This window comes from Cnephaeus nilssonii, assembly GCF_951640355.1.
Source record: "Cnephaeus nilssonii genome assembly, chromosome: 17".
Lineage (NCBI taxonomy): Eukaryota > Metazoa > Chordata > Mammalia > Chiroptera > Vespertilionidae > Cnephaeus > Cnephaeus nilssonii.
The window spans coordinates 45,488,163-45,506,698 of record NC_137088.1 but is presented as its reverse complement, the minus strand read 5'-3'; the positions used below and the strand labels follow the sequence as shown (position 1 = coordinate 45,506,698).

The 18,536-nt window shown below is 37.7% G+C and overlaps 1 protein-coding gene across 1 annotated transcript in view; it reads right to left on the bottom strand.

Annotated features, from left to right (window-relative positions):
- Positions 1-18,536, bottom strand: part of SLMAP (sarcolemma associated protein) — a 158,086-nt gene that overhangs the window by 4,353 nt on the left and 135,197 nt on the right. The window contains 6 exon segments of the mRNA XM_079794832.1: positions 919-1,053; positions 5,140-5,311; positions 8,985-9,102; positions 9,546-9,866; positions 12,119-12,193; positions 13,358-13,480. Of these exon segments, the coding sequence (XP_079650958.1) occupies positions 919-1,053; positions 5,140-5,311; positions 8,985-9,102; positions 9,546-9,866; positions 12,119-12,193; positions 13,358-13,480 (944 nt within the window).

Here is an 18,536-nt window from a genome sequence, read left to right as displayed (position 1 = left end):
AAAAAAAAACACCTAGGACTTTCTTTGGCAAAGGAAGGACAGCTGGACACACTCATGAGCATTCTGTGACGGCCGTGCAACATCACTCTTTGCACTTGTGCTGCGAGTTAAGCAAAGTGCCCTCCTCTGCAGGAAGTGTGTCTCCCGCAGTATCCAAGCCGTGGCAGAGGTCTGCAGTAAGTCACAGCACACCCACCACACCGAACATCATCTATCAGTTAGGTCCCACAAAGGCAATGATCACCAAAACATGTAACACAACATTTATTAGTACCACATCTTTTTAAAGACCATCTGCCTTTCTAGCAAATGAAAAACAAATTAATATTATTAAACCCAGTTTATACGAAAACATTCCAACTTCACACGTGTGCACACACACACATGCACACACATAGCCCTACAGAAACTCTTTAATATTTCCTAACGTTTATGGGAGGCCAAAAAGACTCTAAGTTTTTTAGGAATGTGCCTTAGTGAGAAAGTTATTAGTATAAAATAAAAACCATAATAAAATTCCCATTTTTGGATACAGCCAAATGCTAAGGAGACAACATGAACTACTCTTTCTTAGGAGGGACTCTGGTGGTACAAAGCTTCATTTCCCAGCCAGGAAAAGAAAGAGCCAGAAAGTGGGACAGAAGCTCGGATTCATCAGGGAAAAGCTGACAGTTCTCAGGTAATTACTCTCTTGCCAACAAGGCTCCTGCTCCGGGGGTACAGGTTAAAGGGGCAAATTCTTAACTAAAAATTTTGACAACACAGTGATTCCATCATGGCATTTCATAATGAAAAGTTTAGTTCATGTGTATTATAGCCCTTAGTTTCTCAAATCAGTAATAAAATCCTCTGAAGAATCGATTTCAGGGCTCTCACCTGCCTCTCAATCAAAGCTAAGCCAAGTTTGCAAAGACTTACATTATTTCCTTTTTCTCGGAGCAGCTTCAGGTTGTCTTTACATTGTTTGAGCTCATCTGTGATTGATTGTTTTTCCTGCTCAGTCATTTCAAACTTCAACTTCAGTTCTGAGAGTACAGTCTGTGTCTTTTCATACTAAAGGCAAAGAAAAAAGAGTGTGCAGACTCAACTTAAATGGGTATGAAGTTATGGTTCGATTCAGGCTTATATACCAGACCCTATTTAGTCACCTGCAACACCAAAGTCAAGCCTTTTTGTTTTAAGAAGGATAAGAATCATTTACACTAATAATAAGAAGTCTTTAATGTTAACTTGATTCTATGTAAGAATTTTCTGGCTCTGAAGTTAAAAAAAAAATTAAGAGACGTCACTAGTGTGTCATCTGTTTCTAATATAAATGGTCACTTTTTCCACTAAGTGAGTTAGAGGAGAAAAATAAAATTTCAAACTGAGCAAAAGAAAAGAAGTGAAGAAAAACTCCATAGCTTAATTAAATGGCAAGGTTAGAAAGTATGAGTTTATATCCTGGTAAGCAATATCAGCCAAGCTATTTTAGTCGTGAAGTAGAAAGTATTAATTCCCATTAGTCCTCCTTTAATCCAGCATCACAGGTTATGAAAATGTTACGGATAAATGAATTTCTAGGCAAATAAAGCAAAGAAATGTGTCTAAGGCAGCAGTCGCCAACCTGCTTGGCTAAGGTACCAACCACTATGAGTAGGGACATTTCTATCTCTCAACTTAAACTTATAAGCATCAATTAAAAGTAATTTTTAAAAATGTGTTTCTGAAAGACATTATAGAAAAATGTCTATAGAAAAGTGAAACAAACTACTTCCTGCTCTGAAAAAACAGTTCACAGTATATAATTTTCAGATGCACTAGCTAGCCCTCAAAAACACAGGTGAGGTCAATGAGAAATGCAGTATGGTTTGCCCCTACTTTAAATGCCCCGGGAGGCAGGAATTCTAGTCTGGTTCCACTTCTAGATATTGCATCTTACATGCAAAGCTGGGCTCCCAAAGGGTAAAGACTGTTCTGCTGCTGGCTGTGCCTTTGTCTCGGCCTCCGCTGCCCCACTCTGCCATCTCTGAAGATTTTGGAAGAAAGAAAGACAAGGGCTGAGTAGAAAATAAATATACCATGGGTCTGCCATATCAGAAAGGTTTCTCCTCTTCCCTAAACATAGCCCATGAGGCTGGAAAGTTTCCCCTTTCTGCCTATATCCTAGAAATTCCATAATGCAATTGCCTTGGAGCTTATCATTATGCACCCGAAGGTAAAAAAAAAACATTAGCCCGAAGAGGTGGGGGAAGGGGGCTTAGGGTCAGCGGAAAAGTCACCAGAAAATGGGGAGGAAGATACGTGTACAGAGAAGGAGGCAAAATATGAAAGGAGCTCCTTGTTACCTACCCAAGTCCCCAGAACAAGTCCAGATAATATACCAGAGAGTGAATTAAGGAGCAAGATTCATGGACTTCATGACAGCTTTTTTTGTGTGGGGTCTGTGGACTTCCTTCCAGAAGGCAGAAGGTTATGGGCAGGCTGCCAAGGCAAATTCAGTGTACCTAGACTAGTCTCTGTGCCTTAGAACATAATCAATTCTCAATGATCTGATTCTCAACAGTGAGTAAGAGAGCAGAAATGAAAAGTGCTTTGCTGACCTAAATTTCCCCTTACTTTCCCTTTCCACCATTTTCACATCCAGCCTGCCCTTCACCCCAAAGCACTTAGCCATTTCTCCGTTCCAGGAGTTGTGAAGCTGAAAGACAGGAAGGCAGCTCAGTCAGAAGATCGGCTGTTCACCTTCAGCATGTGAGAGGGGTGGGAAGAACTCTGGCCTCGGGACAAGATGGTGAGGCCAAACAACTTTGCTGAGTTAGTCTTTGCAAGGTGACTTGTATATTCAATGTATTATAAATTCATAGATATTCCTACTAAATTAAAATATGTAGATGCTTTTTAAAGACAAATATAAAGATGATTACCATTATTTTCCTCTTAATACTGAGGGTAAAATGTACTGTTCTCATGTATTTTTTCTTTGTTAAATATTCAAATAAAAGCTGCCACATGTACAAGTTTAATTGTTGGAACAAAGGTCACCTTCTGCAATCTTAGTTTCATATCTTGCTTGGATATCACTTTTGCTCTATCTTGCTTTCTAACTCAGAGGTGAGAAATGAGCTCAGTTCTGATCAAAAGGAAAATACCACACAATATTTCTAACACTTTTGGTTTTCTTCTTAAATAACCTTGCTTATTAGCTGATAATATTTTAGCCCTTTACAGTGCTGAATATACATAATTATGATACTACGCATGATTCTATGAGAGAAAGGAGAAGGGGGGATATTGAAAGGGAAGAATATATATGCATTAATAAAAGGTAGTAATTCATTGCAACAGATTACACAGATATAAGAATCTCAGTAAAGAACAGTTTAGTTACAGACTAGTATGCAATAGTTGACATCAGAACAAACAGAAAGAGAAGCAATTTTACATTACAAAGAAGTGTGATGACTACACATCATTTCACAATGGAAAACAATGAACAAGAAAACAGAAAAGAAACATATTGACAAGATCAGACATTTTTAAATATGTTGCATTTAATGCAATCCAAAGGCTATCAACAATTTAGATGCTGTGACAACATGCCACTGCCATTTGTGGAAACAGTTAAAGCATTTTGCACTGATGGCTCGGTAACCAAAAACAGGCAAACAAATAATGCAACAAAACGGTAATGCATTCATAGTAACATACAATAGAATCATCTTCCAACCACAGCATTCTTCCCAGATTTTGAAAGAATTATGGCATATGGACTGGAAGAACACAAAGTGCTTACAGTATTAAATACTTGGGTATTTACTTTGGCACAAAATTTGTGTTCCAACTAAATAAAATGGGATTTCTCTCCAAACATATATCCTTAGCAAGAGGATAAAAATGAACATATTACAAAATCAATATAGCCACATATACTGTTACAGTTATGTTTTTTTTCCTTTAGGAACAAACATGAAGACAGAACAATAATCATTTCCAAGTTAAGGATACTACAAGGAAAGGAAAGTGCAAAGGAAAACTGCATTCATTAAACAGATTTTCTAAAAACAATTTTGGGAAAATTCGTTATTAAAGACCAAGAACTGCCTTTAACTTCCTTCTATTTATAATGAATCCTTTGTTTAACAGAGTCTACAACTGGGGTGGGTCCTGACCAGAAAGTAGATGAAAATGCACCAGCCTTCTCCATGCCCAGAGCTGGTCAGGAGGCAATGCAGGCCAAGAGTACAAGGCCAGTAGGACTGAACACAGCTCTTACCGCCGCATTGTCAACTTCAAATCTTTGCTCAGAAGAGGCTGGGTGGGGTCTCTGCTCCAAAGTCAACCTTCACCATTTTAAACATGATTTTTTTTAAAAAGCCACCAAGTCAAGGTTTTAAGCAAAATGACGTGAAACAGGAGCATGCATATTTGTGAAGAAGGGGAAAATGAGATGGGGGTTGTGGGAAGACAGTCAAAGGTCATAGAATATGTGTTTGGCTGGCTGGCTATTAGGTGAATTTTAAGTAACTTTTCAGGCCAGTTTCACCTGAGGGGTTTAAACAGCATTATGGTGTGGCTTCACTTTACTTTCCGAAGTATTCTTTCGTTCTTTTTTTTAAAATATATTTTTATTGACTTCAGAGAGGAAGGGAGAGGAGGAGAGAGATAGAGACACCAATGATGAGGGAGAATCATTGATGGACTGCCTCCTGCACGCCCCACACTTGGTGGGGATTGAGCCCACAACCCTGGCATGTGCCCTGACTGAGAATCGAACTGTGACCTCCTGGTTCATAGGTTGATTCTCAACCTCTGAGCCACACCAGCTGAGCATTTTCCAAAGTATTCTAAGTTAAGTAAGATACTATCTTTGAGAGGGTTAAGTGATTTGGTACAAAGGGCTTTTCATATAGGTCAACTAACTGGTACAGAAAAAATTTTAATGTAATTTTATATATTTATATTTTTAATGGTTTGGCCTAAATATAAATTCTCTATATATGGACCATGATACACAACTAGAGATCACCAAGCAGAGATGTTCCAAGCATCAACTTCGTGACAGGTAACGTAACTTGATTTCTAACTAGCATGAATATCTGATTTGCTTTTGGCTTTAAGTCCAACCATAATGGGGCTTATAATGTCTTTCCGCTTTACCTCTTTCTGTACATCCTTTGCTTGGTTTTCAGCCTTACTGAGAAGAGTTTTTAAATCAGTTGAATCCCGAAGATGCTGTTCTTTCAAGGATCCCATCTGATTCTCAAGTTCTTTCCTCGTCATCTGAAGGATGCCGAGATCACTGGTAAGCTCTAAACTCTGCTTCTGAGAACTGTAAGATAAATATTCACAGAGTTATTCATGTAGAAACTAGACACAGCAGGAAGTCCAATTCCTTAAACATTTCACTAGGAGGGATGGAGTAGATTTCAGAGGAGAAAAGAAAAGTATATAAAAAATAAGAGTTTCAATAAGTAAAAAGTGTCAAAACACTAAAGAATGCAAGTAAGTTTAAAGCTGTGTCCTATTTGCAGATAATCAGATACACATAAAGATTGAAATTTAAAAATAGAAGTAGAAGGTGACTATATTTTGTTATATCACATTATGTTAACTATCATAAAAAGATTCAGTGTAGGTCTTCTACAGGAAAGAATAGCATGTGCTTCAGCTATTTATTTTAAGTACTTGACAAATAGGATGGAGAATAGAAACTCACAGTGTAGAAGTCACTGCCAATTCAAGTAAAGATAAACCTACTCAAATGAGAAGACACACCAAAATGGGGAAAAGCACAGGACAAAGAACCAGGAGGCTGGGGCCCCTATTTGGTTGTGGGATGTTAAGCAAGTCACTTAAGTGGTGTAATACCATTCTCTGAGTAAGCATTTCCTGAGCTCTCAGATTTGTGCCAGGCACCATGTTTTACAGACACAGATAACACAAGGAGAGTCTCAGTGCCCTCCACGGAATTCAATTTCTGAGGCTGTTTTCTGGCTTAAATTCTATGATTACTAAATTTTAAAACTTGATTTTAAAAAACAACCACAATTTACACACTAGGAAAACTGCTTGATAGGCATAAACAGAAACTCTTTATTTAATTCCTTCTACATCACTGACAACAAAGAACAAAAGACCTGAATAGTGTAGTTGTGCTAAAGAATTTGGCTTCCAGGACCTGGCTGGGTAGCTTAGTTGGTTAGAGCATCATCCCAATACACCAAGGTTGCGGGTTCAATCTCCAGTCAGGGCACATAGACGAATCAACCAACGAATGTATAAATAAGTGGAACAACAAATCGTTATCTTTCTCTCTCTCTCTCTCTCTCGCTCTCGCTCTCGCTCTCTTTCTTTTCTCCCCCTCTCCCTTCTGCTCTCTCTCTCAAGTCAATTAAAAAGATAATTTGGTTCTCATATATAAATGAAAAAGCTAAAGGAGGATAGGGTCCTCAAAATGACAGTTTTATGCCTCTCAGGATGAATCATAAGATTCAGGATGTAACTGAGGTACTATCCTATATAATAAAACCCTAATATGCAAATCAACCGAATGGCGGAATGACCAGTTGCTATGACATGCACTGACCACCAGGGGGCAGATGGTCAACGCAGGAGCGCCGCTCAGCCAGATGCTGGGCTCATGCCTGGAGAGCGCAGCAGCGGTGGCGGGAGCGCTAAGGACCCTCAGCGGACATCCCCCGAGGTGTCCCAGACTGTGACAGGGTGCAGGGCGGGCTGAGGGCACTGGGCCTCTAGTGTAGTATACTAGCAAATCACATTTTGATTGTATGCTAGGCAGGTTCTTAGGGGGCAGGTCTGATATCAAGCCAATATAGCCAGGAACTAAATGGCAGAAAATAACCTGTGAAGAAAGACTAGTTTCTAAATACAAGTATGCTGGGGAGGCTTACCAAATAAATTTAGAGAACTACTAAACCAGAAGTTTAAGAAATTAATTTGTCTTAAATAGTATATGTGAATTTAAGCAGACAGCTTAACCAACCATCTAGTATGAATATTCCACACTCTGTGACTTTTTATATATATATTAGAGGCCTGGTGCATGGATTCGTGCACTGGTGGGGTCCCTTGGCCTGGTCTGCAGGGATCAGGCTGAAACTGGCTCTCCGACATATCCTGAGGGGTCTGGATTGTGAGAGGGCGCAGGCCAGGCTGAGGGACCCCACCAGTGCATGATCAGGGCCAGGGAGGGACCACAGGAGGGCTCCAAGGCCTGTCCGGCCTGTCTCGCCCAGTCCCGATTGGCTGGACCCCAGCCGCAAGCTAACCTACTGGTCGGAGCGTCTGCCTTCTGGTGGTCAGTGCACATCATAGCGATTGGTCAAACGGTCGAACGAATGGTAGGACACTTAGAATATTAGGCTTTTATTATATAGAATATAATGTTTTTTATTGATTTTAGAGAGAGAGGAAGGGAGAAGAATAGAGAGATAGAAACATTGATGAGAGCCCAGCCAGCGTGGTTTGGTGGTTGAGCATCGACCTATGAACCAGGAGGTCACGTTTCAATTCCCAGTCAGGGCACGTGTCCAGGATGTAGGTTCGATCCCCGTTTTGGGGCACCGGGCCATGCAGGAGGCAGCCAATCAAACGACTCTCTCATCAGTGATGTTTCTATGTCCTTTTCCTTCTCCATTCCTCTTTGAAATCAATAAAAATATATTGAACACACACACACACACACACACACACACACACACACACACACACATACTTTCCTTTAAATAAACAAACAACAACAACAAAAAATCAAAACATCAATGAGAGAGAACATGGATCAGCTGCTTCCTGCCATGCCCCTACTGGGGATTGAGCCCCTAACCTGGGCATGTGCCCTGACCAGGAATCAAACTGGCGACCTCCTGGTTCATCAGTCGAGGTTCAACCACTGAGCCACGCCAGCTGGGCCCTTTTTTCTTTTTTTGTTAATCCTTACCTGATATTTTTTTCCATTGATTTTTAGAGAGAGGAAGAGAGACAGAAAGAGAGAGAGAGAAACATCCATGTGATCAACTGGTTGCCTCCCACATGAGCACTGACCAAGGTTGGGGATCGAGCCTGGGACCAAGGTACCCTTGACTGGAATTGAACCCTGGACTCTTCAGTCCAAGGGCTGAAGCCCTAGCCACTGAGCCAAACCAGCTAGGGTGATCAATGACTTTTTGCTAACCTTAATGCTCTTGAGGAGGGTAAGCACAAGGCTAGCAAGAATAATGACTTCCATTTTGGTGTACTGGGGAAAAGGAGGTGGATTAAGAGTAGCTTCAATAATAAACAGGTACTACTTTCATATTCTGAATATTAATACAAATGCTGTTTAAATAAAAATATAGAACGGATCAAATTTTTAAGGAAAAGTAAGTTTTGAACTCTACAACAAATGTTTGTGGGAAAACAGGACTCCACTAATCTATTGAAGTAAATCTATTGCATTGATTGGTTTGCATGTAAAATACTGTATGTTAGAAAGATTTAACTGATTAGAGGATTCTTGATCTTATATATTATTACTCTTTATGTAACCCTGTTTGAAGTCCAGAAGCTGAATTTGTGTCTTTTAATTGTATAAATTCTTTGTCATGGTCATCTCATCATCCTTATTGTAAAAGAAGGGATCATGGGCGTGAAAGGAAAGCAAACTTGTATTTGAAATTTATTATCATTTAGTTTATAGGACAAATTCAATCACTAATTATAGATCTTTGCTGTTCATTTAGGAATATTTTTTTTGGGGGGGAGGGAGCATTTAATGAACCTATATTCCATGAGTACACCAAAAGAAAAGAATGTGTATCATGATGGTGGTGGTAGAAAAAAAATGCTGAAGTAGTCATGTAGCCTGGTTAACCTGCCAAACAGCCAAAATGAGACTGGCTGAACATTTTGCTCCAAAAATATATTTAAGTATCAAAATTAAATTAACTTTAGATTAAAATGTAAGATAAAGAAATATTTCAAAGCTAAAAAGAGTTCTTGCATACTTGTGCAATTCTTTTTCTTGCCGCTGCAGTTCTGATGATAGCAAAACATTTTCCTTTTTTAGAGAATGGCATTCAGTTTCCAATAATTTCCATTCCTTTCTCAACTTCTCTAGTTCACCTAAAAGAATCCCAAAACATATTAATTAACATAGGAACATAACTTCCATAATTAAGAGAAAAAAAGGTGAAAAATTTCAGAGAACAACATACTTTCCCCCCTTTAAAAACATGTAGATTTTACATGGCTATTCTTAGGTTCCTATTACTCTGCATCTATACCTCACGAGAAGCCCCATCACTTTGAACTTTTGTAATCCTCTCCCCACTTCACTTTTATAAGACAAATCATTTTTAACCGTATTTAAATAAAATATAAAATTATAAAACATTTAGTTTATTCTAGAACTTGCAGACCTGAAGTTCTTATAGCCCCAATATAAGACATTGCTTTGTACAATCAATTGCTATCAAAGAGAAGAAGAGCCTGGATCGTTAATTTTTACAAGTTATATGGTTATCATTGTCAAGAGGTCAGAGCTTATGTAAAATACACTTATCCACCTTGTAGCCTTGTTGCTTCCTCTCTCTGCTGGTCCTCACACTGTTGACATCGAAGCTGAAAACTGTTTTGCAGACTCGTGATTTCTTTCTCATATTCAGACGCTGCTTTCCGCCACCGCTCAAGCTCACCTCGCACCTTCTTAAGCTCTTCTTGTAAAGAAGCAATGTCAGTGTCCCGCTCAGAGGCAGCCCTTTCTGCTGCTTGATGAAGAAGCAAAATTTCATCTCGGGCACTAAGCAGTTCATCTCGAGTGCTTGTGATTTCACTGTCCTTCTCCTCCCGGAGATTCTCAATATTGATGTGTAACCTCTGCAGTTGGGCTACAAAAGTATATTTATCTATCATTTTCTTAGTCCACAGCAACCAGGAATACAAGAACAGCCTATATGGGACTGTAGTCACTACACAGCCCAAGCTATCACAGCTGTTTGTTGTTTTTGATTAGATTGTACAAACAACCTATGTTTAATGTAGAAAATGTCACAATCCAGAAACACAAGGAGAAAAAAACCAACAAACCAATCTTTATTTCCCCCACACAGAGAAAGTTGCTTCTAACATTTGGACTTATTCTTCTGGGTATTTTCTATGCATCTATACACATATGAGACAAAATAGGAAGGGATAATAATATGTGCAGTGCTCTCTATCCTGCTAGTGATGAACATCTCTTAACAACAAAATAGTTACCTGTAACTTTTTTGGGGCGGATCCTTTTTTTAGACATTGTAGACTGCTTAGTTTTTAATTATTCTAAACAATACTGCTTAGGGTGAATTCCTAGATAGAGTATGCTTGATCAAATGGTAAACATTAGAAAAATCTTTGTTTGATGTTCTTGATTCAATTTTCTGTTCAAATGTCAATTCCTTAAAGAAGCCTTCTCTGATGACTTACCTAAAAAATCCTATCTGTCATTCTCTAGCTATTTACCCTGCCCTTATTGGATATCACATTATATATTTATTTGTTTGTTGTTTATCTTTTCACTAGATTGTACATCTCATGCATGTTCTATCCCCAATACTAGCAAATAATCAAGAATCAATAAAATTAATGAATACTGCCTAATTTTTAAACTTTATTTTTATTGTTGACACTATTACAGATGTCCCCATTTAAAGAGGTACATTTTTAAAAGATCTGGTCTTATGTCCTCATGATGGAACTGGAAATAATCTGTATGAAATAACACTTTGTTTAGGACTAGAATACCAGTTTTGGTTACTATAACACAAGAAAATTATAGGTAAAAAAAGTTCCTTTGACAGAAGAAAAGAATAATTAAAATAATCAAGAGGATTTAAGGTGGGGAGAGGAGGAGGAGGAGGAGGTTGCTCCATAAATAAATATTAAAGAAAATATTAGGCCTTTTAAGTGTGCAGGAAACACTGAGAGGTAACAAGTTCAAAACCTGAAAAGACACAATGGCCAGTGATAGTATGACCATGGATTTGTGGGTTAAGTCCTGAAATATACATGCTGGCACTAGGGGGCACTCATTGATGCTTAGGTAAGGCATCTTTAAAGACAAAAGGCAGCACTAAGTCACAGAACTGTCACAGAAAATTGCCCATGTACAATACAGGATGGCAATATAGATTCAAATAAGATTTATATAAACTAATGAAATAATAGCATTAAACTATAATAAGGGCTTAAAAAGTTTTCAAGTTAAAATGATATACAACTTATACCAGAAATTCTAATTTGACCATAATAAAATTTAAAATTTTTAATAGCTCAAATATCCCACTCAAAAGAAAACTCAAAGACTGGCTTTTCTCTGGTATATTTTAGGACAAATATCACAGGCCTCATACAATGGCTCCCCATTTCTTCTGAAGTGAGATTATTTGTCTATTTAATTTCTTCTCACCCTATCTCTCGAACTAAAAATTTAAATAACATTAGTTCCCTCTTTGACAATGAAGGTAAATTAATCTTGCTTAGGAATCTTACAATAGCATAGGAAAGAAAGATCTCACTTGGGGTATCTCACAATTATAGCCTCACAGTACCAGGAGCTGCAGTTCAAAGAAAACCCATGACAGGCAGAGGTCTTTCTGCTCATTTCTGCAATGACTCCATGATAGCCCACTAAATGGGGGCTGAGAAGAGCAGTCTTTACCGCTGAAGGCAGTGTTGGGACCATTATTCTGTTTCATGTGGTATATAATTTTTGTTGCAATGCCAAGTGTGTTATGAACATTAGCAACATAAGCTAAAAGTGCTAATGCACAGAGCAGCTCAAACTGATTTCCTATCTGAAGGCTCTCTCTGTAGTAACTCACTACAATAACTCAGAAAGTGACAATCTTTCCAAATCCTCACCTTCACCCCTGTTCTTCTAATCCAAGTGTCTATTGTTGGAGTACAGGGGAATCTTCCTTTATATAGAAAGAAAGGAAAGGAGAAAGGGAGAGATGGAGAAAGAGGGGGAGGGAGGGAGGAGCTCACCCAGTTATAGTCTCAGATTCTAGGGGAGAACAAAGGGAAAGCTCTGCACTCCTAGGTTTCCATTCCCTGTGAATCACAAAAACTCTCTCAAATACCCTTGGAGTGTCCATACCTTGAAGAACCTGTATTTGTTTAGTGGATTCCTCAATTTGATTTCGATAGGCTTTTCTTTCTTCTTCCAAAAGAGCTAAAAGTAAAACACAGTATATCTAATTTTGTGAGTTAATAAAAGTATTCAGAATTGGGCAGTGGGAAATTTCTTAAAAATTCTCTCCTAAAGCTTATTGAAGGAAACAAAAGTTAGGCAGTAAGTATCATCAGCATTAGCAGTTAGACAGTTTAAATATTTTAGGAGCACAAAACAGCAAGTAGTAAGTAATAAATCTATTCAATTGAGTAGCGGGGTTTCCCAGACTTTGTATCACCAAGATATGTGCTATTCTTCACATGAGAAACATTCTTGATAGTTGTTAATCAGCATTTTGAGCTTAAATTAAAAAAAATGAACTTAAAATCCTAATGTGTACTATCAAGTAGTACTTCATAGAAAGTACTGACTAAATCACTGCTGTTTGGGAAATATTTTTGTGTTTGTTATTTTTACTATAATTAATTAAATTAGCCTGGGCCCTCCACAAGGTTCAAGTTCAATGCATACCAACTCTAATTTCTTCAAGAAGCAGGAAAGGAAGGGAATAGTAGCTTCTCCCTGAGAGTCTTCCTTTGGTCAGGAAGGCCGTCTTAGAGAACACGAGGATGCCACTTTCTCCTCACTCTAAAACTTTCTAATGTACTAACTGACTACAACCTGGCAGTTACTGTGAATGATACAGAAGTGTAAGCTCTAGGGAATAGCCTATGACACTACAGTTAAGTGAGCTACTAGAAAAGAAATGGTTGGGACATTAGAAGATTCTTTCTATACCTTAATCTAGCCTGATTCCTCCCATTTCCAGTGCCGAGTACATTGGAAAGTCACAGGGAATATAAATCTCCCTTATCTTATACTGAGTAGCTAACATTAGGTTAACTAAAACTTAGAAATTTACATACATAGCTTTTCCCTTTTGTTGTACTCAATATGTAATTAACTAGCAAGATCTTTCACTGGCAGAGGTCTTTCATGATGTTCACATCAAAAACGTGAAAGAAGTAGAGAAACCGAACTCTCTCCACTTTATTGATGTGAAACATAAGTTCAGAGTTTAAGTGAATGTCCCAAGATCACATATCTAATAAAGCTGTGAGTCAGGAACAAGATACCTTGCCTCTAGACTCCAAGTTTGGGGCCATTCAGTTATATCATGTTGCCTCCACATCCCCTAAAGAATCAAAGTAATCTTGATCTCACCTTGAAGTTCAAAGCATTTTTGTTTACTTGCTCTAGCTAGCTCCTGGGCTTCAATCAATTCCTTGCGAAGATGCTGAATTTCTTGTTTTGCCTCAATTTCTGACTGTGCACCCTGCGAGTCATCTGATAAAAATATGTTTATTTTAAAAGCAAGAGTTAGTATCACAATATAATCTCTACAACCGAAGATTAGCAATCTTTCATGTTTAGACATGCATAATTAAACAACACAGCACAACTAAGTTAAATAAAACTTGGAAGCAATTATATTAAGCATTTTAGTCATTTTACCTTGGAGAAAGAATACAAGTACAGTTAAATAAATATATTAGTAGCTCATGGCATGTTACTATAAGACATATATTAATACATACTAAAATTATAAATTTCACTCATATAGAGCTTATGGAAGGCCTGAACTTCAGTAAGACAAGCATAATGCTATTTTTTACCAATTTTGAAATTCTTTGATAACAAATCAGAACAATTTCAATTTTAACTTAACTGGAAGTGGAAAAAAAAAAAGGAACTTTTCTTCAAGAAAAAGTATTTTTAGCATGATTTCCCCAGTTGTGGGATACAAAATACAAACAAGGCTGAAAGCTGCACTGTGCACACTTTGTCATCACTGTTTTCCCAACAATACACACATAACAAATATTTGTTGAATTATTAAATGATGTAAGAAATAACTTAAATGGTTTTTTTAAAAATATATATTTTATTGATTTTTTACAGAGAGAAAGAGATAGGGATAGAGAGTTAGAAACATCGATCAGCTGCCTCTTGCACACCCCCCACTGGGGATGTGCCCGCAACCAAGGCACATGCCCTTGACCGGAATCGAACCCGGGACCCTTGAGTCTGCAGGCCGACGCCCTATCCACTGAGCCAAACCGGTTTCGGCTTAAATGGTTTTAAGGAAAGAAATGAGATCTGCTATTACATCTCAACTACGTCCCTCCCCTAATTTCTTTCCTTTCTAGTCATTCATCTTTCATTGTATTAAAACTTTCTGCTACTGCATATTGCCTGATATAAATCAGTTAGGCCATATTCTTCCAGTACATTCTATTTGACTATTACTTTGGTTTACAATAGCTCAGGTATAACAACTTTAATCCATCAAAACAGAGCTGCCCTAGCCGGTTTGGCTCAGTGAATAGAGTGCTGGCCCGTGGACTGAAGGGTCCCAGGTTCCATTCCAGTCAAGGGCACATACCTGGGTTGCAGGCTCAATCCCCAGCCCTGGTTGGGGCGCATGTGGGAGGCAACCAATTGATGTCTCTCTCTCACATTGATGTTTTTCTCTGTCTCTTTCCCTCCCCTTCACTCTCTCTAAAAAACAAACAAAAATCAATGGAAAAATATCCTCGGGTAAGGATTAACAAAGAGAGAGAGAAGAGAGAGCACTTCCTTCCTCTCTCTAAAAATAAAAAATAAAAATTTTTTTAAAAACAGCTGAGAATATAATATCACAATACAATTTAAGTAAGTCTCAGATGTTACATACACATATTTTTCATACTCATTAATTACATGGGGAAAGGAGAAGAGAAGAGGAAACTCTTCCTTATAGTAGAAAGCCAGCCAGTAAATGTAAAAGGAATGACAGAATTATAAAATCACTAATAGTAACAGTTGATTCAGGCAAGAATCATCGGTAGATGCTAAAATTAAGTAGATAATAGTAGTAACAGGATATTTACACACCAGTGATAGAACAATTCAGTATCAGATACCTCCTGATATGATGTGCACTATTATTATTGTTATATTCCTACCAAAAATGCATAGCTTGAATCTAATCATGAGGAAACATAAGGTACAGACAAACTAAGGGACATTTTATAAAATACTGCTCGTCCAAAATGTCAATGTCATGAAATACAAAGAAAAACTGGAACTATTCCAGATTAAAGGAGACTAAAGAGACATGAAAACAGAATGCAACCCATGACTCAGGATTTTCTTTTCTCATAAAGTTCATTATTGAGACAACTGTGAGTAAGGCTTGTGGATTTGATAACAGTAATATATATCAATGTTAACTTCCTAATTTGGGGAATTGTATGAGGGTTATGTAAAAGAAACAAAAAATTCACACGGAAATATTTAAGAGTAAAGGCTATGATGTCTGCAATATACTCTAAACAGTTCAAGGACATAGAGAGAGGGAGGGGGAGAAAGAGATAGATAAATGGAATTTGGTAAAATGTTAACAGCGTACAGTGTGAAATGTTAATGTTTGGAGAATCTGCATAAAGAGTATCAACAATTCTTTGTTCTATTCCTAAAACTTTTCTGTAAGTCTAAAATTATATAAAAATAAAAAGTTAAAAGAAAAATTTCTATATATATATACATACAAGAAAATATGGTAAAATACTAACAATTATTGAATCTTGGTGATGGGCATATATGGGTATTTTTGATCCTCTTCAATTTTTCTTGTGTTTGAAAGTTTTCATAATTAAAAACATCTCTTGAAATTACCAATCCTAATAATACAATCTTAGAATAAGCCCCAATCATTTCTTCCTAAATTCTTGTCCTTACCCTATCTTGCTTGCCCTTCTTCATCTATCCTAGATTATAAAACTAGAGGAATTCTTTTATTTAGATTAAGAATGTATATTGTCTCCTTGTGTATCAAGTCCAGTTATCTTTATCAGACTTTAAAGTTCTCCATAATCCAGTCATTACTTACTTTCCTTTACTCACTAATACACTCAATTCCTAATAGTCTCCTCAGTAACTCCAACTCATGACTACTGCCTCACTTTGCTCATACCATTTTCCTGTACTCCTCCAAACATGCCCATCATTTAAAACCCAGGCCCTACCCTGGCCATGGCTCAGTGGTTGAGCATCGACCTATGAATCAGGAGGTCATGGTTTGATTCCCAGTCAGGGCACGTGCCCGGGTTGTGGGTTTGATCCCCAGTGTGGGACGTGTAGGAGGCAGCCAATCAGTGATTCTCTCTCATCATTGATGTTTTTCTTCTCTCTCTCCCTCTCCCTTCCTCTCTGAAATCAATAAAAATATATTTAAAAATAAATAAAGCCCAGGCTCCAGCCTCCACATCTAACCCCAGGACTGCATTGAACTCCCAGCACACTGTGGTTTCTTGCTTGATTTCTAGAGCTAGACAGTAAAACACAAGCAAACCAGGAAATCCCTTCAAGTTCCCTAATTGTTTAATAGCATTTAGTTTCATTTCTAAAGGAGCATGAATCCATATAGATACAAAGGATTTTTGAAAAGACATTGAAGATCAAGTAACCTAATCCTTTCATTTGCAGAATAGGAAAAAAGGTTCAGAGTTCTGAAATGGCTTACATATTTGGGAAGTGGGGGAGATAGGACTAGAATTCTCCTATAAATCATGGTACCTTCTTAGTTATAGCACAGCTATTAAGCAGCATGCTTTTCTAACAACCAACTCTCATTTTTTTCTCCAGAAATAAGAGGATTCCTATTATTGTTTTCTTTTTAGTAATAAATGTTAAGTGCATGTTTCACACTTCTCCTCCATACTATATCCCATCTAATACAATGCTATACGTACAGTAGGCACTTAACTATCTGGTTAATATACAAGGTAATAAAAGATCTGCATCTAAAAATGTGTAGACTTTAAAAATAATAATAAATCAATGCTACAACTAAAGAACTGTATTATTTTGAGCAAGTGGATCCTTTTATAAATGAAGAATCATTATGTAATCCATCTTGAAGGTCTATTAAAGCAGACATTTCTTGTTTGCAGCAGAACAATTCTCTTGATCAGTGATGTTGTGAAACAAAACTAATACTTATTTTTCAAATTAAAAATAATGGGACAGATTTTATGTTAAGTAATTATGTTTTAGGAGACAAATTTAATTTAGGCAATAATCTATATATATAAAAGCCTAACTGACTGGCCGACCGGCTGACTGTCCGGTAGCTATGACGCACACTGACCACCAGGGAGCAGACACTCAACGCAGGAGCAGAAACCACAGGCATGGAAACATGGAACAAACTGATGAATCTCAGGAGGAAGGGGGAAGAGAGGAGGGCGGGAAGAGATTAACCAAAGATCTTATATGCATACTAGAGGCCCAGTGCACGTGCACCCGTGGGGTCCCTCGGGCTGGCCTGTGGGAATCAGGCTGAAACCAGCTCTCCCACATCCCCCGAGGGGTCCCAGATTGTGAGAGGGCGCAGGCCAGGCTGAGGGACCCCACTGGTGCACAAATCTGTGCACTGGGCCTCTAGTGAGTTTATAACATAAGGATTAAGCGAATTAGTTCTCTGTACCACATAGTGAAGATGACCAGCATTTTAATTAGAGCAAATAAGATGCCTTGTATCAAATAATGTAAATATATAAATTCTACTAGAGTTTGATCATAGAAGTAGAGATATTGACCCCAAATCTTTACAAATTAAGTTTAATATAAACACAAATGACTATATTCAAACTAATCAAGTAGTCAATGTGTTGATCCTCTTTTCAGAAAACCAAGTGACAATTTAGAAGAAAAAAAAAATTTTTGGCCAAAGACAAATGAGCAAATCTTTTTTTCTGCTAAGGCTGATCAATGGCTCATTGCATTTCATAGGGTTCTGTGGGAAAATGCATTATTAGTTTATTATGGTTTGGGTCCACTCTCGTGGTACCTTACTTTTGTCACAGACTTTTTGTAACAATGTACTTCACAATCTTGGAAAAAGTCTTGTGATAAGTATCAGTTCAAAATGTTTAGATGAAGATAAATGGAAGCCTTACTGAGCCAAATCCACTTTATTTAGCTGTGCAAGTCAGATGGAAATAAATGTTTTTAGAAACTATGATGGCATGGAAAGAATAACAGAATCTCTTTTCCCTTTAACACAAATGGTTTATATTTAGAATTACCTGGTGTATAGTTTAGGCCAAGGGCTAGCTTTTCTCAGACTAAGGGTAAATCCTATAAGAGGTCCATACCACACAAAAACCCACTAAATGAACCAGCCTTGGCACTTGCAATAGCTATATGATGTCCTAATTAAATTTCTTCAGAAGACTGGAGAGTTAACTTAAACCTGCCCTTTGCTCTAAACACAGATGAGATGCCATGAACCACTTGGTAAAGAGCCAAATCAAAGCATTTTTCCCTAAGTTCTGTTTTGCATATTTGCTGAAGG